The sequence below is a fragment of the Notolepis coatsorum genome (assembly GCF_963971535.1).
Source record: "Notolepis coatsorum genome assembly, chromosome: 4".
Lineage (NCBI taxonomy): Eukaryota > Metazoa > Chordata > Actinopteri > Aulopiformes > Paralepididae > Notolepis > Notolepis coatsorum.
The window spans coordinates 124818737-124841210 of record NC_140168.1 but is presented as its reverse complement, the minus strand read 5'-3'; the positions used below and the strand labels follow the sequence as shown (position 1 = coordinate 124841210).

At 44.2% G+C, this 22474-nt stretch overlaps 1 protein-coding gene across 1 annotated transcript in view; it reads left to right on the top strand.

Moving 5' to 3' along the window:
• Positions 1-22474, top strand: part of afg3l2 (AFG3-like AAA ATPase 2) — a 251039-nt gene that overhangs the window by 34360 nt on the left and 194205 nt on the right. The window contains exon 2 of the mRNA XM_084311762.1: positions 12606-12699. Coding sequence (XP_084167888.1) covers positions 12606-12699 — 94 coding nt within the window. The remainder of the gene's footprint in view (positions 1-12605; positions 12700-22474) is intronic.

Here is a 22474-nt window from a genome sequence, read left to right as displayed (position 1 = left end):
TGCGGGCCCAAGAAGAGGGGGGAGAGATCTACACAGCATTTGTCCTCGCCCGCTCGAGAATAGCCCCACGCAAGCAACAATCTATCCCACGCCTAGAGCTCTGCGCAGCCCTAGCCGGAGCGCACCTAGCCACGCTCATCCAACGTGAGCTCACCATACCGGTGTCTAGAACAGTCCTGTGGTCAGATTCCACGACAGTACTCGCCTGGATCAAATCGGACTCATGCAAGTACAAAGTCTTCGTGGGAGTCAGAGTCACCGAGATTCAAGACTTAACCGAAGAGTTAACCGGAGAAACAGAGTGGCGCTACGTTGATACAAAACAGAACCCAGCTGACGTCATCACCCGGGGAATGCCCCTAGATGACCTCACCCGTCGCAATGTCTACAGTGACGGCCCAGCATTCCTAAAGCTCCCGGAAGGAGAGTGGCCCACGCCTATCCCGAGGGAAGCCAGTCAGGAGGAGGCTGAGGATAAGAAGCCTGTGTTCTGTGGATTGAGCACTGTTATCTCCGCAGACCCCAACATAGATGATTGCACTACCATAGAGAGTGCACAACAAAGGACATTCCTACTGCACTACCTACCGTCTCTACAGACCCGCCAGAAGTGGGTAAAGGAGAGAGACAATTTGACAGAAGGAACAGTCGTCATGATTATTGATCAATCACTGCCCAGAGCTATGTGGCCGGCCGGCCGCGTAAGCAAAGTGATCACCGGTGCCGACGGCAAGGTCCGAGCAGCTGAAGTGCTTGTCCAGGGTCGCACTTACACTCGTCCCGTGGCGAGGCTCATAGAACTGCCCCGACTCCCAGACACAATCGATGATGACCATGACCCCATAACCCTATGACTTTGTGAAGTTGACTGACCCCTACAGCAAACCCTTATGTGTAAATAGACAACGCGATTAATCTGTCTCTGCTTAACTGATTAGGTCTGGGACCAATCAGGGGGTGGCTGTTGTGAAGGGCCAGATTAAACCGAATATATATATTTATTTATATATATATATTTAATTGTATTTGTATATTCTCTAATATTCCCTGATATCCCTTGTATATTCCTTGTACAATATGCATTGAATATCCATTCTAGCCTACTGAACATCCCATAATAGTCTCCATTCTACTATTGGTCGAGACCTTGGTGCCAGGCTGCCATACCCCCCAGACCCAGTTCAAACGTACCGCTCAACATGTACGAACAAGTCCTAGTTCCGCGTAGGAATCTGGCTACCGCACCACTAACGGTACTATTTGTTCATAGTGCGTATATATACTGCGCTACTAAAGTAGGACTTCCTTTTTAGTCCAGTTTCTTACCCTCCAATAGAGTGACAGACGTAAAGCCTCCCCGCGACGCCACGTGTGGGAGTAAGGCCAAGTTCGGCCTACCATCGGTATTGAGACATCGTGTATATTAATATTTGAATAGTCATATTTGGCACTATATCGTCGAGTTGGACGTAGTCTATTAAGCTAATAATAGTCTATTCATATGTAGTGCTTCGTGCGGTGAGAATACTATCGTAGTCAGTACCCCATCGTTTCGGGCAGAGAACTGGCTGCTTATCCAGGGTGGCCGACCCCATGTGAGGCTGCACCCGAGGAGCCCCAGAGCCGACGAGCGAGTGGACCTGCATACCGGATTATTCTACCGACGACAGCCCGCCTTCCCAGGCACGGATTATGCTTTGTATACAGTGATTATTCTATGGATAAAGACCAACACTGCCGTGTGTTGGAAACCCCCCCCGGAGAGGACGACAGGTGAGGAGACGCTCTACACGACGAGGTCGCTTCACGTCTCTCCATCGTGGACCGAAGGAAGCCGGCCCACAGAGAGTCCAACTGCTTTCATCTGTGGATCGAGGATCGCTGAGGCACCGAGCCGCACAACCGTGGGTTCTCCCAGGATACCCTCGGCCAGACGGATACAGCCAGACTCTACCCCCCCCCTTCTCCAGTTGTCTTACAAGCGACCGGAATTCCCCCCTAGTGTATCCAGTTCTATAATCATTAAAGTATCATTGCTATTATTCCTTAAATATTCCAGGTTGTATATTTACCGCCTGCGCCACCAGAGATTGGACGTTCTCTATTGATATACCAACGAATACTCATTTGCCATAAAAGTGCATCCTATTTCAAATCATAAATGTAATTAAGTGATTGCTCTACATACCTTTTGCTATGTATTAATTATTATTAAACGCAGACTTTCGACTTGGTACATTTGTGTTGGATCGTTTCATCTACGTGTAAGTACAAGAGGTAGTGGTAGTAAGTATCATATCTAACAATACAGTCAGGGAATTGTACCCCTCAGTTACAATTACCATTGATATGTTTTGGGTCTCGACGTGTAGTGCTGGCCCTGGGTGCTTCTGTGTGGAACCACGCATGGGCTTGTGCGCCTTGGTTGCTCATCATTGAAACAGCGTTTTTATGGGGCAACTAGGATGGAGTTTTGTCTCTTCCGAGCGCCAGTGTACTAGGTTAGTCTCGATGAATTCTCGTTCATCTCTGGGGGGAGATAACGGAATAGATCAAAGCATTGGCGGAGGGGTCTCACGCTTTTGGGGTGGGCCACCGGGCGCGGTGCTTTATGTTCTGACCGTCTTGGTGGCACCCTCTGTGATATTTTGGATCGACACGCAGGGGGCGAAATTAAAGCCCGCCGCCCGCCAGGGGCGCTCAGTTTTTACTTTTGGCGCTTGCCACTGGGGGGTCTGCCCGGCGTGTGGACGTGTAGTTCATAACGATACTCTTATTTTGAAAATCTGTGCGGATCTCATTTCCGCCCCAAGCGCAGCTAGAGTCATAATATCGATGGCTCCGGCAGTTAGCAGCATTCGGTTCGTATGATATTCTTATTTTGAAAAAAAACGTGGCAACGAGTCATATCCGCCCAGCCGGGCCAGCCCTGCAGCGGGATACTATTGGCTTCTGCTCGTATCAACACAGAGGCAGTCTGCTCTAGTCTAGACCGGACCTCCATGAGCTACCGTTACTGTTTAAACAATGACCCAGTCAACTATTCACTTTTAGTTTAATACATGACGAGGCATTGTCTAACGGTATCTAGCTGGCTAGCTACTGATATCAACAAATGCTCCAGCAATAGTCGACTCGAGTGCATAATACCTCCGTTCCCTCGTTAGCTAGCTCACGTTAGCTAGCTCACGTTAGATCTATATGTCCCAGTAAACTAAATTGTCTTAACGTTACCTAGCGGGCTAGCAGTAGCTACAGATAGCTCCTGATATCAATGTCTTATAACATTGATTCAATGCGTATTGTAGCTGAGGGCTTTATGAATGTGATTTGACCAAAGAACCCTAACATTATACCAATAGGGTCCAGCTGCAGCGCCGGAGAATCCTTGCATGCTGAATGTAGAGTATTAGTATAGGGTCCCGCTGCAGCACAGGAGAATCCTTTTTGGAGCTGTTTGCAGATAGCGAGCATTTTGACTTATTGCGTGGTGGCGATGTCTCGCAGATAATACAACTACAAGTATGATTATATAATATATATTTTATTTAAAAAATTTTTTATATAAAATATATATATATATATATTTTTTATCAAAAAGAATTTGGCAGGTAAGAAATATGCTTGGCGGGTAGATTCTTCCCATCTACCCGCCACTGGCCGGTGAGTCAAAAAGTTAATTTCGCTCCCTGTCGACACGCGTACCTACCCCCCTCTTAGAACTGGGGATGGTGGCGTGATTAGGACACGGGACTGGTTCTGGTCGCGCCGGACCAGGTCAGTTAACCCGTTGTCCGCCGGGGCACAGATCTGCTGTTCTGGTACCCTGAAGGACTTGTGCTTTTTCGGGGGGAAAATGCCGGGTTGGCCCGTGTGTTGCAGGGTTTGATGTTATGGAGGTGTTCGTGGTTATGTCACTGCGTGTTATCCTTCACTATTGCTTGGTCCATATTGTGTTGTACCTTGCGCTGTGCTAAACAAGCCTGGTCCTTCTCCATTCTTTTTTCGCCCCTCTCTTCTCCTGCTTGGCGGGGCTGGGAGGGGGCTGTCGAGGTGGTTCTTGTACCCCTCTGGCATCCCTGTGTACGTCCCGGTCCGCCGGGCCCATGTCCGGACTCGTTCTCGTCGACCTGTTGGCCTGGGTTAACCCCTTCTTGAGAACTGGGTGTTGATTGGTTTCCAGGTGTGTTGGTAGCGGAGTCGACTCTCGGGTTAGGCCAGGCTTGACCCTGTCTGCCTGCGAGTGTGCCCCTGCACCTTTCATGACGTCTGCCAATCGTGTCAGCCTTCTCTGCCATCGGCCCCTCTAGAGGGTGTTTTTTTGTGTGGAGGCTGCGACATGGTGCATAGCATACCGTATGCCCCTTCCGCCGGGGTGCTGTTTTCAGCAGACCCCTTTGGCGCCTGTCTAGTCCGCAGTGCTCCAGGCTCAGGTCGAGTCCTTTTGACCTGTTGCCTGGATTGAGGGATCAACCTCTTTGGGGGTTGTCTCCCCGGTGCGCTGCCTGGTCCCGCTGTGGGGGTGTAGCCTCTTGAGTGCTTCAGGGCGGCGTGCTGTAGGGGGGAAGGGCCTGCTCATAGATGGGCCCTGTCCGATACGCTGGCGATGTGGGGGGTGGTGTCACTAGTGACCGCCTGGGGGGGTCTCGATGCTGCGGCGTCGTTGGCCTCACCAGGCCCCCTTTTTCCAGGGGGTCCAGTCCCTTCCTGGGGCTGGGTCCTCCTTTGCGCTTTGCTGCTACGGCCTTGCCACAGGGTTGGGTTTTTGACCTTGACCCCGTGATATTAGGGGTTGTAACAGGTTTTTTTCCCTTCCCGTTCGTTCCCTAGTGGCATGTGGGTTGCGCGCCTGTGTAGTCGTGGGTTCTTCTGTGGGAAGGTTAGTCCCACGGTCTGCTCACCCTGTGTGTTGAGTTGCTAAACCCTCTTCGCACAGTTGGATCCGATTCCCTCCCGTCCTCCACTAGGGGGGTCCGGGGGCTCGGGTCCTCCCCGGTTCTGATGGTTGTGGGGTGCCTCAGCGGGTACATTTGTCGGGCTTCCGCTCTGCTCAGCTCCTGTGTTCCACTAGACAGCGCAGAGTGTAAGCTATACGATAGGGCTGTCCCCGACTAAGGATTTGGATGGTCGACTATAATTGGCCAAAATTTGCCGTTATTCGACTATTGGTCGACTAAAAATCTAAAAAAATAAATAAAAAGATTATATATTTGTTTTACTATTCGACTAAGAGGTTGGTTAGTCGACTACGGCCCCTTTCGACCGATTAATCGACTAATAGGGGTCAGCCCTACTATACGATATATAACATACGGTTATCCTATAACCATAGTTAGGCATAACAAAAAATATTGTTTGTTTCCGGTTGCCGACCGACCCTGCCGATTTAGGTGCGACCCAATATATTTTATGAGTTTTAATTTTTTTTTTTTTTTTTTTATAATAAAGTTTCATAGAAATCTTAGTCAAACCTTTAGTATTATGGATATTAAACATGCTGGCAGAGTACATGCATCCATGTTGTTGTGAACATTTTAATTAAATAAAGAAATTCCCTATCCATAGTCGCCATGGGAAAGAATAAAAAAATTAAATAAAATAAAATAAATTCCCTACCTACCCATGCCTTAACTGACAACCAACAGGAAACAAACAATATATTTTTTTATGCCTTATATGAGTAATAGCGGCGCTCTGCGCTTGACTCCCTGAAGACCCCGTGGTCTTCGCCTTCGGTTGTGAAAGACTTGGGAAGGAGCTGTTAGTATGGCCACACCCAGGGCCGCCTCAGGGGGTGTGCGAGCAGTGCGGTCGCACAGGGCCTCGCGGGAAGGGGGGCCTTGCACAAAAAAAAAAAAAAATTTGAGGCCCCCCTTCCCGTGAGGCCATTTTTTATCACAGACCTAAAATCTAGTTTTGCTCATATGCTTATATATTTCACATTAGACACGTTTGTAGAATGTGTCTGACTTGTTCCTGGCTCTGCGGCTCTGCAGACTGCAGATACACTATTGGAGCTCTGGGGCTCTGCAGCAGACATACTATTGGTTTCAACGAAGGGAGGGGTTACATGTGTACAGTCGGCCGGCGTGCGTCAGCTGCGTCTGACTATTTCGCACGTGCAGCATTGGAGGTTATGCCAGCCAAGACGAAGAGGATGGTCGTTCGGCAGATGAACTGAAGATGAAAGTTGTTGCATGTTAGAAAGTTCAGTCAAGCTAGCCATGTCGGCTTAGCTAAAGGCAGGGACAGCTAGTTAGCTTTAGCTACGTTATAATATCGAGTGCTAACGTGTGGTTCAGTCGGGATAGCCGTGTCGGCTAGTAGCTTAGCTAAAGGCTAACTAGCGTTAGCTAACCTAGAGAGAGCGCGTGCAGCATTGTTATGCCAAGATGAAGAGGACGGTCGTTCGGCAGATGAACTTCGTCAACTCCACGCGGTTGTCTCCATCCTCTTGGACGTTTGGTGAGTTTTTAATGCACTCTATTCTATTCCCGCCGTGGAGATATCTCTCTCTCTCTCTCTCTCGGGCCGGCTAGCTATCGTGGCTACGTTATGTTGGCTAACGTTATGTGGAGCCAGCGGGCCGGCTAGCTATCGTAGCTGACGTTCTGTTGGACCAGCGGGCCGGCTAGCTATTGTAGCTAACCTTATGTTGAGCTAGCGGGCCTGCTAGCTATCGTAGCTAATGTTATGTTGAGCCAAGCGGGCCGGCTAGCTAACGTAGCTAACGTTATAATGAGCCAAGCGGGCCGGCTAGCTAACGTAGCTAACGTTATATTGAGCCAAGCGGGCCGGCTAGCTGTCGTAGCTAATGTTATATTGAGCCAAAGCGGGCCGGCTAGCTAACGTAGCTAACGTTATATTGAGCCAAAGCGGGCCGGCTAGCTAACGTAGCTAACGTTATATTGAGCCAAAGCGGGCCGGGTAGCTAACGTAGCTAACGTTATATTGAGCCAAACGGGCCGGCTAGCTGTCGTAGCTAACGGTGTGTACCTGATGTCAGTACCTGGCTACTCTATTTGCAGTTAGCCTCCTTAGCTGATGTCGGCCGTTGGCTCCTTGCTACTTTGTTTTCTCTGGTATAGATCCTCTTCTCTTTGGATTTAAGTGTTGATCTTTGTCCTTTTGGATCTATGTATATTCATGTTGCCTTTGAAGTTATCTTTTCCTTCTGTTTTGTTCTTCCATTAAAAGTTGAATATCCTTTAGGGGCTCATCTTAGCTGTCTTGCTTATCTCTCTCTCTGTCTGGACCACAGACCCATCTCTCTCTCTCTCTCTCTCTGTCTGGACCACAGACCCATCTCTCTCTCTCTGGACCACAGACTCTCTCTGTCTGGATCATCACAGACTCTCTCTCTCTCTCTCTCTCTCTGAGCATTGCATTGCTTATAGTTGTCAATTGTGTCGGTCAGTTCATTGCAATTTTTCCTAAAACAGGTTGGATGTGCACACAGCTGCTCTACTGTGTTTGTAGCAGAGCAACCATACCTGAAGCCTTGTAAACAAAGACATCAACACTAGAGTGTGTACTTGTTCTATCTACACAGTACAGCCAAAGCATTCCCATTGCTAGGCAAAAACTCCACCTGTTTTCTACACTGCTTCTTCCCTTGCTGGATTTTCTGCATTACTGCCACTTGTACATGTGTGTTGTGGAGAAATTTGTACAGTGTTACAAAGCGATAACACTGTATATTGACTAGGGATGCACCGAATGGGAAATTCTTGGCCGAAACCGATACCGAAAATAGAAAACAGTTGGTCGAAAACCGAAAGGCCGAAAATGATTCATAGAATAGATTTTTTTTTACCAATGTTGTGGAACATTATGATTATGGAAAAATATATGATTATGGCAAAACTTAACTTAAATAAAAAATAATCACTATTATGGGTCCATAAAACACTTATTCAGCACTTCTGAATGCATACAGTACATTAATTCCATATTTTCTCTGGCTGCGCAGCGGACATCTGTGCTCTACTGAGCGCACCTTTCTAGTCCCCAGCTGAATGTGCTCGCTTGACTCGGCACAGTAGACGCGCGACAGACAGACAGCGTCAATGTGAGAAACACAACCCCCCCCCCCCTCTCGCTCTCGCGTTTCATCTCGTACAGGGCCTCCCATTTCTCCCAGGCGGCCCTGGCCACACCCCTGCTTATGTAGAGGAGTGGATGGGGGTGTGGCCAGGCGGATGGGTGTGTACATGTACACGTTGTGAAATGTATTCAGTAGTTAGATTGATATAGGATATGTTCCACTAGGCAGCCGCAGAGCGCCGCTATTACTCATAACTATGGTTATAGGATAACCGTATGTTTTTCATACTCTGTGTCAATTAACAATTTCAATTAATATGTAATAAACCTTGTGTTTTGAATTTAACCTATTCAAATATGGAAGGTTTAAGAGGTTCTCAGGGCTTGTGGAACATTATGATCAAAACATGTGATGACCAAGTTCAATCTCAGTTGAATCCTGTTTGAATTTGCACATTTACCAAGAGATAACGATGGCCAGGTCAATAGAGGGTGAATAGGTGGAGCACTGAAGCTTTAATCATACACTACCGTAAAGTTTAGGGTCTCCCAGACAATTTCGTGTTTTCCATGAAAACTCACACTTTTATTTATCAAATGAGTTGGAAAATTAATAGAAAATATAGTTGACAAGGTTAGAAATAATGATTTTTATTTGAAATAACAATTTTGTCCTTCAAACTTTGCTTTCGTCAAAGAATGCTCCCTTTGCAGCAATTACAGCATTGCAGACCTTTGGCATTCTAGTTGTTAATTTGTTGAGGGAATCTGAAGACATTTCACCCCACGCTTCCTGAAGCACCTCCCACACGTTGGATTGGCACTTCAGCTCCAGATACTCAACTAGCTCAAAGGAAGGCCAGTTCTATAGCTGCTCTAACCAGCAAAACCGTTGTCAGCTGTGCTAATGTAATTGCACAAGGGTTTTCAAGGTTTTTCTATTCATCCATTAGCTTTGTAACCAGGGAGCGAAATTAACTTTTTGACTCACCGGCCAGTGGCGGGTAGATGGGAAGAGTCTACCCGCCAAGCATATTTCTTACCTGCCAAAATTTGTTTGATTAAAAAAAAAATATATATATATATTTTATATAAAAAAAATTTTTTTAAATAAAATATATATTATATAATCATACTTGTAGTTGTATTATCTGCGAGACATCGCCACCACGCAATAAGTCAAAATGCTTGCTATCTGCAAACAGCTCCACTGTCTGTGTGTATACTTGAGTAGCCTCCAGCTCCAGCAAGGATTCTCCGGCCCTGCAGCTAGACCCTATATTCAGCTAGACCCTACATTCAGCATGCAAGGATTCTCCGGCGATGCAGCTGGACCTATTTATAACGTTACCGTTCTTTTGTCAAATCACATTCAACATGCCCTCAGCTAGAATACGCATTCAATCAATGTTATAAGACATTGATATCAGGAGCTATCTGTAGCTACTGCTAGCCCGGTAGATAACGTTAAAGGGGAACTATTTTACTATTTCTTTCACTATTTGGGCACTTTTACACAATTCCTGTGAGTCTATGGAACACCTCTGTAATATATATATTTTTTTTATTCATTGTTTTGTATTTCTAATCAAGTCCTCAAAAACAGCATTTTTCTACCTCAAGATCTCGAGCTGTTTTGAGCCTGGGCTCCTAAACCACTGCGGAGCGTCGTGTTCGCCTGAACATTAACATGCAGCAGTGACTATATGACATCACATATAGGCACATTTTCAAATGACTCAGTTCAGTGAGGGTGAATATTGTGAGAGGAGAATTGGAAGAATGCGCCAATATGAGAATTTTGAGACATAGATCATATTAATATAAGTTCACATAGCTAGGAAACAATGCTAAACACTCAAAAAGGCCATTTATAAGATAGTTCCCCTTTAAGACAATTTAGTTTACTGGGACAGATGGATCAACGTGAGCTAGCTAAGCTAGCTAACGAGGGACCGGAGGTATTATGCACTCGAGTAGACTATTGCTGGAGCATTTGTTGATATCAGCAGCTATCAGTAGCTAGCCAGCTAGATACCGTTAGTGTAACTGAGGGGTACAATTCCCTGACTGTATTACTAGATATGATACTTACTACCACTACCTTTGTACTTAATATTCGGCCACCCAGTACACGGCATAAATATATTATCATAAACACTCACGTAGATGAAACGGATCCAACACAAATGTACGAAGTCGAAACAGGTCTTTATTTCTACACAGCGATGGTGTGTAGAACAAGCACTTAATCACTTAATTACATTTATGAATTGAAATAGTATGCACTTTTATGGCAAAGAGTATTCGTCGGTATATCAATAGAGAATGTCCAATCTCTGAAGGCGCAGGTGGTAAATATACGACCTGGAATAGTTAAGGAATAACAGCAATGATACTTTAATGATTATATACTAGATACACTAGAGGGGGTTAATCCGGTCGCTTGTAAGCCGACAGGAGTAGGAGGGGGGGGGGGGTAGAATCCGGCTGCCTCGTCCGGCCAAGGGTATCCCAGGTGAACCCACTGTAGTGCCGTTCAATGCGCCGGCGATCCTTGGACCACAGATGAAAGCAGGTGGACTCTTTGTGGGCCGGCTCTCTCCGGTCCACGGGGGAGAGACGTGAAGCGACCTCGTCTTGCAGAGCGTCTCCTCACCTTGCGTCCTCTCCAGGGGGGGGGGTTCCAACACACGGCAGTGTCGGGGGTCTTTATCCATGGAATAATCAAAGTATACAAAGCATAATCCGTGCCTGGGAAGGCGGGCTGTCGTCGGTAGAATAATCCGGTATACAGGTCCACTCGCTCGTCGGCTCTGGGGCTCCTCGGGTGCAGCTTCACATGGGGTCAACCACCCTGGGTAAGCAGCCAGTTCTCTGCCCGAAACGATGGGGTACTGACTACGGTAGTATTCTCACCGCACGAAGCACTATATATTAACAGACTATTATTAGCTTAATAGACTACGTCCAACTCGACGATATAGTGCCAAATATGACTATTCAAATATTAATATACACGATGTCTCAATACCGATGGTAGGCGAACTTGGCCTTACTCCCACACGTGGCGTCGCGGGGAGGCTTTACGTCTGTGACTCTATTGGAGGGTAAGAAACTGGACTGAAAAGAAAGTCCTACTTTAGTAGCGCAGTATATATACGCACTATGAACAAATAGTCCCATTAGTGGTGCGGTAGCCAGATTCCTACGCGGAACTAGGACTTGTTCGTACATGTGGAGCGGTACGTTTGAACTGGGTCTGAGGGGTATGGCAGCCTGGCACCAAGGTCTCGACCAATAGTAGAATGGAGACTATTATGGGATGTTCAGTAGGCTAGAATGGATATTCAATGCATATTGTACAAGGAATATACAAGGGATATCAGGGAATATTAGAGAATATACAAATACAATTAAATATATATATATAAATAAATATATATATTCGGTTTAATCTGGCCCTTCACAACAGTTAGACAATGCCTCGTCATGTATTAAACTAAAAGTGAATAGTTGACTGGGTCATTGTTTAAACAGTAACGTTAGCCCTTGGAGGTCCGATATAGACTAGAGCAGATGGAAGTAAACAAGCCAAATGATAGCTTCCGATTGGTCATTTGCTTTTTTTCTCATGAAACCAGTTACGTCACTCTACTGTGATTGGACCGTTGACTTGAGTGCGATGTGGGACTTGTAGTTTTTTAACGATCTCGCGGCGGAGAAAAAAAAGACGAGCGGCTATAATCTGTACTCGCACAAGAGTATCGTTATGAACTACACGTCTACACGCCACACGGCGGGCAGCCCTCTAATTGTCATGCGCCAAAGGTAAAAACTTCTATACACCTATATAGATATTCCATTAAAAAACAGATGTTTGAGGCGGTTAGGTGGTCGAGCGGAGATTGCGTTCGTCACCAGCCCCGGATCTGTGAGCTTGGTTCGCCTGTTCGAATCCAGCTCACAGCTCCGGGGTTGTCACCAGCTTGGCTGGCCGTCTGCACTGATACAATTGGCTGTATCAGAGGGTGGGAGAAGCTGGCGGGGTGGGTCCGGGTCGTTGTAAACAGCGACTCCTACAGTTCGGTCGGGGCGCCTGCTAAGCGCGGATTGGACGTGAGGGGGATAGTGTGGTCCTCCCACACGCTACGCCCTCTCAATGAGAATCCGCGCTGCCAGGTGAAAAGAAGCGGTGATTGGCTGGACGTGTGTCGGAGGAAGCACGTGGTAGCCTCCACTCTCCCAAATGATCTGACTGTGGGGGGTAAAGCGCAGCGACCAGGAAGGGACTGGGAATTGGCATACGACTAACATTGGGATGGGAGAAAATCGGAGGAAAATGGAGGGGGAAAAAGACAAAAAAAAAAAAAACAGATGTTTGCAGCTAGAATAGTCATTTACCACATTAACAATGTATAGAGTGTATTTCTGATTAATTTAATGTTATCTTCATTGAAAAAAAACAATGCCTTTAAAAAAACAAGGGAATTGGGAAGTGACTCCAAACTTTTGAACGGTAGTGTTATACTGTTTATGTTCTCTCCTTTTCCCAAAAGGTCTGCAGCCAAGCCGAGGCGCAGCTGGAAAGAGGACCCTCACTGGCCAACATACTAGGTGCCTATCAGAGCCTCTGCTCCAAGCCTCCAAAAGGTACCACAGCCCAGTGACTCAATTGAACCCTTTCACTGCCATACTACCAAAATGGTTAACCCCTTCACTGCGACAATACAGAAGGTTAACCCTTTCACTGCCACACGACAAAGTGTTAACCCTTTAACAACCACACTACAGACGGTTAAACTTCTGTAGTGTGGTAGTGAAAGGTATTCCGCCCTCAGTGTGTGTCTGTACACAAATCAACGGGTAGTGAACAAGAGTAAAGGAGATGCAGAGGCTGGAGCAAAGTTGATTGTCTTTACTGTTGTCTGTTCTCCATTACAAATTTTGTAAAACTGAAATACACAAAAAAGAATATGTATCACACAATTGGTGTCAATGACATTGCATTACAGTATACAATACAAGTACAATATGTCCAAAGTTCACTCAACTAAAATATGAAACCGAAAGTCCTTTGAGCTGACTGAGATTAGCATAGCATTAGCAATACAGGTAGGCTAACCAGGAGCTAACACAAATATATCCAAAACGAAGCAAACATGTTAACTGAGCATTCACAGATGACTCACACATCTATAAATGAAATACAATATGATGCTTGCACAATACAAACTTACAAGCAATAATTTCCAAGGCACAAACAGAGCTGGAAAATAGGAGCTGCAGCTGAGAGCAGACCTGATTGATTGATTGAATTGATTGAAAACTTTATTAACAGATTGCAGAATGGGTACAATACAGTACAGCTCAATACACACAATTGTTAAGGGGATGCAGACCAGAGAAAGACTTTCGTCTTGTTTACATCAGGGTCCCCCATTTTCAATTCATCAGGACATATATGACATACATGACATACAGATAGTCAGTACTGCTACATCTATACATTTATGACATACCAGATTTGCAAATACAGTACTGTTTGTGATACAGAAGGAGTCAAGAAAAGGGAGTATATACATTTGACGTAGAAACTGTACATTGGAGGAGGTTGGGTGGGGGGGGGTTGGGTACATTGGGATATTGACAACCATACTGGGTAATTTACATTGGAGGTGGTTGGGGGGGGGGGGGGGGCACACTGTATAAACAAGTAAAACTGTACATTGAGGGGGGGGGGGGGGGGAGACACTGTACAAACAAACAAAATTGTACATTGGACTATTGACAAAACCATACTAGGTAAATGACTGTACATTGGAGGGGGTTGGGTTAGGATATTTACAGGGGCCAGTGTTGAATTGCAGTCTCCCGTAGGTGTCCCTTGAGAGAGGTTTTGAAAGTGGGTAGTGATCCACATTCCTTTACAGCTTTGGGTAGGGCGTTCCACATTGATGTGGCATAATTGCGAAACGTGTTTAGTCCCTTATTTGAGCCGAATCTGGGTTTAACATGATTTGTGGAGCTCCCTCTGGTGTTGTGATCGTGGTATTCACTGACCTTTGGGAAGTATTTTGACATGTACATGGGTACCTTGGTCGTGTAGTGTATCTTGTAGACCAGGCCCATTGCAAGTTGCTGTACTCTGTCGTCTACTCTAAGCCATCCTAGGTTGTCAAAGTGGGCAGGGGTGAGGTGGGTTCTAGGAGTAAGGTCAAGCAGTAGTCTGACCAGTTTGTTTTGAGATGTTTGTAATTTTGTTTTTAGCGCCTTTGAGGTGCTTTGGTACCATGAGGTGCAAGCATAGTCGTAGTACCCCTGAATGACCTCATGGCAAAACACCGTCTGGATAATGAAAATAGCTGACCTGGCAGCGTCACATGACTGAATCAGCGTCAAAGCTAGAACAAGCTCAATAAAATGAGTGCACTACTCAAAACATCCACAAGAGGGAAAAACACAATGACCAAAACTAGTTCGAATAGAACATGACAAAAGGGTTAAAACATACATGCATAAATCATATACATTAAAAACACAGGTTGTCAGGGAATTAAACTTGCTAAAATCATCCCCCAAAAATGTATTTCCATCGAGGCAGACAACATACAAAAAACCACATTGGAACAGAACTCATACGTAAAACACAAAGCATTAAAACAATCGATAGCATTATTTACAAAATCAAAACTAACTTAAAGGCCAACTTGCAGGTTGTATTTTTGTTCAATAAACAATGTGGACTAGGCCAACGGTGACTTTCATGAAGAAGGAAAAAAAGATTATTGAAATTGGCCCAGTTTAGCGTTTTTATCAAACAGTTTGTCTGCCCAACACAATCACCACGCACGTGGATATTTTAATCAATGGTTCATAACGTGCGCGTTTAATCGAAATGCTGACGTCACGTGAGGTGCAGGGCACCAGGGGGCTCTGAGAGTCACACACAGCTAGTGGCAGGCAGAGAGCCTTGCTACTACTAGCCGAGGAGTAATGAATGAAAATGTATCTGTTTCACGGTCACCTAACAACACTATTGCTCCGTGATCATAGCATCCATCTCTAAAGCTAACCACTATTTGTAAAAGCCACAACCACGTTACCATATTTGTAATAATGAAAATCATTGTGTCGTTGTACATAGTGTATACACCGTTAGAAGCTAGCTAAGTTAGCTAACGTAGCTTAGCTTAGCAGCCAGCATTCTCGAAACTCCTAACATCACCCGATTTAAAATGGTTCTCTCCTCTTTGTATACCTTTGTCCTCACAAGTATTATGCCAGGGAACTTATGGACACGACAATAGTAGTAGTTATAAGGTGTTTGAGCTTGTAGCGTTAGTTAGCTCATAGCTATCGTCACTGATGCACCGAGTGGAGCTAAAGGGGCTACTATCGTATCAACATGATACGCTTGCTAGCCAGCATTCTCGAAACTCCTAACATCACCCGATTTAAAATGGTGTGTGCAGCAGTGCTTTGCCCCACAGGTCTGAGAAGAGGACCTACACATTTTACTCGTTCCCAAAACTCTTTTACATGCACGACAGTAGACAATGCTAACGTTAGCGGGGTAACGTTAGCCAGAGCCATATAGCCAGCTTGATACTATTACCCCGGGGATAAGGCGACAGCCCACAGACCAGTAGCGCTGCTGTACTGAACAACAGGCTGCCTAGTGGTAAATGTAGTTCTTTTTTTACGACATTAAAAACATTATAACTACCTTGTTTCAACCAGTTGTAGCTGGTCCATCAAAGTCTCCGACGATTAAACCCATTTGCGTCTTGTAAGGCGTCCATTTGGATCAAGGAAATAGCTTTCTGCACTCGTCAAAATTCCTTGTGGATCAGAAGTAGGGGAAAGATACCCCACGTGACGTCATGGCCCTGATAGCTCTGATAAGCTTTTTAATTTGCTCGTCCATGTTATTCGTGCGTGGACCTTTTTAACCCTTTCTCTGCCACGCTTATATCCATCCTTATATTGTCCTCTGCCAGCTCTATTTGTCTATGGAGATGTTCCCCTTCTTTGCAGGGCTATAACTTTTTAAATTGTATTGCTAAATTGACATTACTATGGCCCATTCAACGTCAAGTATCTATCGTTTAGGATGTAGCAACGTTCTACTTTTTCATTCACATATTCATACTAAAATACGGTCTAAAGTATAAATATGTTTTTTTTTTTTTTTTGATCCACTTTTTCTCCCATTTTTCTATATTTTTCTCCCATCCCAATTTCGTATCATCCAATTCAACCCTCCCCTGTCACGAACGCTGTTTCTTGCCTCCCACAAGCCGGCTGCAGTGAGGACTAAGTCATACATAGCACAAGTCCCCTCCGGTACTTGAGGTAACAGCAGTCGCATCTTTTCACCTGCGCAGCTCGATCTATCAGTGTCGAGGAGTAACGCGTGGGAGGCTCACGCTGCCCCCGACACTTCCTGATTCTACTGCGCAGGCGCACCAACCGACTTGTAGGAGTCGCTTGTTCACAACGTTCGATCCCCACCCTTCAGTTTTTCCCTCCCCGTAATACGGCCAATGTGTATTACTGCGGACGACCAGCCAAACTGAAAAACAATGTGGAGAGCTGGATTCGAACACGCGAATCCTAGCGTCTCCACACTGGTGGCGAGTGCCTTAGACCACTACACCACCTAGCCGCCCAGTATAAATATGTTTTTATTGTTTTCTGCAGCATTCTGCAGAACGTGAGTTATAGCCCTAAATACATATATTGGATCATCAAATGTAGTTTGATACCGATTGACGTCAGATAAAAAATTTCAATTGTACAAGGTCCTACACGTCATGCCTCATCATCTGCTGGTGACCGGAGGGGGGGGGGTTTATAAGTCCGTGGCCGACGTTAAATAATTTATTTAGTATGGGTGATATGTTGATCGGAGCAGTGTGTATGTTTAATAATAATCAAACACGCTGAAACTCACCGCAGCTTCCTCGTAGCGTTGGGCGATCAGCGTGGAGCAGAAATATCTCTATTATGGGATGTTGATATATGCGATCCATTTCCAGGTTGTATAATAATATATACGTCCAAATCATGTTGTTTATCGAGTTATTGGCAACGGATCACTATCCAGTGTATCAAGCTGGAGTCCCGCTATCGATAGCGAGTGGCCGGACTAAATATGGGTGAGCACCACTTCCGGCATGTCACTTCCGGTTTAGGCGATTCGCCGATCGGCCACCAGATGGCGGTCTTGAACCGTTGGAGAGTTGAGAGGAGATCAACAGCAAGTCTCAAGTCTCCGTGGGTGAAATATGATTGCCATGACAGATTTTTGAAATATTGATCTCAAAGACGCTGTAAGACGTCATTGGCAGATTAGGCATGGTGGAGAATGACGTGTTAAGTCGTCCTTGGCGATTACATTTAATTCTGAGTGGCATTTCCGGCGTCAAATGGAAAAAAATAAATAATGAAATTATATACCAATGATGTAAACTACCCATAATTGATCAGTAGGGTTTAACCTGCAAGGTGGGCTTTAAACAATCAATACAAATTTATTTGAATCTCAATCTACCAACTCTATCTAATAATGAAATTAGGGATGTCCGATATTATCGGCCTACCGATATTATCGGCCGATATCGGCATTAAAATGTGATATCGGAAAATATCTATCGGTTTTCAAAAAAAAATATATATATTATATATACTTTTATTTTTTTACATTTCTATAACCTTTATTTACCCAGGCAAGCAAGTAAGAACAAATTCTGATTTTATTTATTGTCAAAAGTATGCATAATGTTGTGTTAATTCCACAACAAGAGATATGTAATGTTAATTACCTGAAATTATTCCATTTTTGGGGGGGGGGGGGGGGGGGGGGGGACCCTGCATATATCGGTATCGGTTGATATCGGTATCGGAAATGAAGAGTTGGACAATATCGGTATATCGGTATCGGTAAAAAAGCCAATATCGAGCATCCCTACAACATCCTACCACTATATACTGTATCCTCATTATAAAAATATAAAAAAAACGATCCTAAACTACACTAAAACCATAAGCCCTACTCTACCTGGTGCGTTACTACTCTCCTTTAAGCCATCTCTTTACTTCTATCTTGAATCTTTGTGCATTAGATCTGGTGTTTAGCTCTCTCTCCATGTAGCTATTCCACAGCACTGCATTAGATCTGGTGTTTAGCTCTCCATGTAGCTATTCCACAGCACTGCATTAGATCTGGTGTTTAGCTCTCCATGTAGCTATTCCACAGCACTGCATTAGATCTGGTGTTTAACTCTCCATGTAGCTATTCCACAGCACTGCATTAGATCTGGTGTTTAACTCTCTCCATGTAGCTATTCCACAGCACTGCATTAGATCTGGTGTTTAACCAGTGGTGCAGTGGCAAATTGACAGTAGGTCAAACGCTCCACGCGCGCGCGCGCGCATGCACAGTTTTTTTTGGCTGCTCTCGTCCTGCAGCTGGATACTATTGCCTCACAGCGCGGCCGTCAGCGCGCGGCGCAGAGAGCGCCGCTGGCTCTGCGGCTCTGCAGCTGCATGCTTCTCCGGGAGTCCGGTTGGATAATGCCATGTAAAAAGCGATTGCGCGTACTTCAGCCTCAGTGACCGAGGTATAACGCCGTTATACCGAGTTATACCAGCACTGCACCACTGTGTTTAACTCTCTCTCCATGTAGCTATTCCACAGCACTGCATTAGATCTGGTGTTTAACTCTCTCTCCATGTAGCTATTCCACAGCACTGCATTAGATCTGGTGTTTAACTCTCCATGTAGCTATTCCACAGCACTGCATTAGATCTGGTGTTTAACTCTCCATGTAGCTATTCCACAGCACTGCATTAGATCTGGTGTTTAACTCTCCATGTAGCTATTCCACAGCACTGCATTAGATCTGGTGTTTAGCTCTCCATGTAGCTATTCCACAGCACTGCATTCGATCTGGTGTTTAACTCTCCATGTAGCTATTCCACAGCACTGCATTAGATCTGGTGTTTAGCTCTCCATGTAGCTATTCCACAGCACTGCATTCGATCTGGTGTTTAACTCTCTCTCCATGTAGCTATTCCACAGCACTGCATTAGATCTGGTGTTTAACGCTCTCTCCATGTAGCTATTCCACAGTACTGCATTAGATCTGGTGTTTAACTCTCTCTCCATGTAGCTATTCCCCAGCACTGCATTAGATCTGGTGTTTAACTCTCCTCCATGTAGCTATTCCACAGTACTGCATTAGATCTGGTGTTTAACTCTCTCCATGTAGCTATTCTACAGCACTGCATTAGATCTGGTGTTTAACTGGTGCGTACGATCACTTCTAAGCAAATTGTGGGACTTATCAATTTGAACGTGTGCTTGACTTTGTGCGTATATATACGCACAGCTCGGACCATGCGTACCTGGCGCCCAGCGGTGGAATATGGAGACTGCAGACGCGGAAATAAGCTTTTGTGCAATAGTTTGACTGACGTGTTCGGTATGCCCCCCCGTAATTCATTATAGTTAATTGTAAAATAGCGACAGTAGTGTAATTATTGTCAAAACCCTTTCCGAATGAATGCAGCATGGTTTATATATATAGCGTTATTGGAATACTACGGGGTGTACTGACTGCGCTCCGCATAACTCAACTCGTTATTATTTTGCCCATAGATTGCAAAAATACGGGAACGTTTTGATTATATTTAAAAGGCTTTGCCATTGTTAAACTAAATAAGTGGAATTTCGAAGCTGTAAGCAGAATACAAGTCATATGAACACCCACGATATAGTGTTCTTCCCCATTCCTACTGTATAAGAAAGAATTAAAAACGCATTGCAACGAGAACAGAGGTTATTTGTTGAGTTTGTGTATTACAAAACCCTTGCAAAGCATACATGATACAGGTAGCATATATCGTGTGGGTGATATGACTTGTATTCTGCTTACAACTTGAAATTCCACTTATTTCATTTAACAATGTCAAAGCCTTTTAAATATAATCAACCTTCCCGTATTTCTGCAATCTATGCGCAAAATAATAACGCGTTGAGTTCTAACAAAGAACGTATTACATGCTGGGTAGGCTGATAGAGTAAACTGTAAATAAAATAGCCTATAACATTATAAAGGTTTAGCTCGAGAATGGAGTAGGTCGCTGTGGTTATCAGCTCCTCTCCTGTTATTTTTATTTTGCTTTTAAAAGCCTCTTTTTACACCACCAATGCGTTTAAACCTGACATATATCAACTGAGATTTTCAACTAACTATATTGACTGAAAGAATCAAGATGCCACCAAAGAAAAGAGAACCGGGTGCTAAATCACTTGCAGACGACCTGAATCTGGATCCGGGTTTCGTGCGTAGCAGAGCAGGAGATATCGAGACAAAAAAAGATGAGACTGCCACCTCCACCGCCACCGCCGCCTCCGACGATACAGAATATCTTGCTAAGCTAATAAAAGGGGTGGAGAAGACCTTAACCGATAAGGCTGACGCCTTATCCGATAAGGTTGACGCTATCAAAGAATCTATCGAATCCAAAATCGAAGAGTTAAGGGCAGCGGCGGGTGAACATATCGAACGTACTGAAGCAGTGGAAGCCTGCTTGGCGATTAAATTTAATTCTGAGTGGCATTTCCGGCATCAAATGGAAAAAAATAAATAATGAAATTATATACCAATGATGTAAACTACCCATAATTGATCAGTAGGGTTTAACCTGCAAGTTGGGCTTTAAACAATCAATACAAATTTATTTGAATCCCAATCTACCAACTCTATCTAATAATGAAATTAGGGATGTCCGATATTATCGGCCTACCGATATTATCGACCGATATCGGCATTAAAATGTGATATCGGAAAATATCTATCGGTTTTCAAAAAAATATATATATATAATATATTATATATACTTTTATTTTTTTACATTTATATAACCTTTATTTACCCAGGCAAGCAAGTAAGAACAAATTCTGATTTTATTTATTGTCAAAAGTATGCACAATGTTGTGTTAATTCCACAACAAGAGATATGTAATGTTAATTACCTGAAATTATTCCATTTTGGGGGGGGGGGGGGGGGGGGGGCCCTGCATATATCGGTATCGGTTGATATCGGTATCGGAAATTAAGAGTTGGACAATATCGGTATATCGGTATCGGTAAAAAAGCCAATATCGAGCATCCCTACAACATCCTACCACTATTATACTGTATCCTCATTATAAAAATATAAAAAAAACTATCCTAAACTACACTAAAACCATAAGCCCTACTCTACCTGGTGCGTTACTACTCTCCTTTAAGCCATCTCTTTACTTCTATCTTGAATCTTTGTGCATTAGATCTGGTGTTTAGCTCTCTCTCCATGTAGCTATTCCACAGCACTGCATTAGATCTGGGCCCTCATGCATCAACGTGTTCTACGCACAGATCTGTGCTTACCCTGTGCGTACGATCATTTCTAAGCAAAGAGTGGGATTCATCAACTTCAACTTGAACTTGACTTTGTGCGTACATCTACGCACATTTCAGACCTGGCGTACCTAGCGCCCAGTGGTAGAATATATTATTACAACAAGGAAATGAGCTTCTGTGCATTAGTTTCAACACTGGCATGTTCTGTATGAACCGTAATTCATTATAGTTCATTGTAAAATAGCAACAGTAGTGTAATTATGGTCAAAACCCTATAAATAGCATTTTGAATAATAGATCTTTCTCTCAGAATGAATGCAGCATGGTTTATATAGCGTTATCGGAATATACGGGGTGTACTGACTGACTGCGCTCCGCGTAGCTCAACTCGTTATTATTTTGCGCACAGACCGCAGAAACACGGGAACGTTTTGATTATATTTAAAAGGCTTTATGTTAAACGAAACAAGTGGAATTTCGAAGCTGTAAGCAGAATACAAGTCATATGAACACCCACGATATAGTGTTCTTCCCCCTTTTTACTGTATAAGAAAGAATAAAAACGCATTGCAATGACACCAGGGTGTATGTGTATTACAAAACCCTTGCAATAATGTGTCTTAAATGAATGAAAAGCATACATGCTCTGGACACAGAGCATATCGTGTGGGTGATATGACTTGTATTATGCTTACAGAATTCCACGTATTTAGTTTTACAATGTCAAAGCCTTTTAATGTAAATCAAAACGTTCCCGTATTTCTGCAATCTATGTGCAAAATAATAACGGGTTGAGTTCTAACAAAGAACGTATTACATGCTGGTATGCTGATAGAGTAAACTATTATATGAATATGATATGATATAAGGTATACACTGGTCCGTCGCATACACTGGTATGCGCAAGTTACTGTTGCATAATGTAGGCTATGGCTGCTATTATATGTAATTCATATAGGCTACCTAATAGTATATGATTTTTATATGATTATAGATAATCATATAGCCAA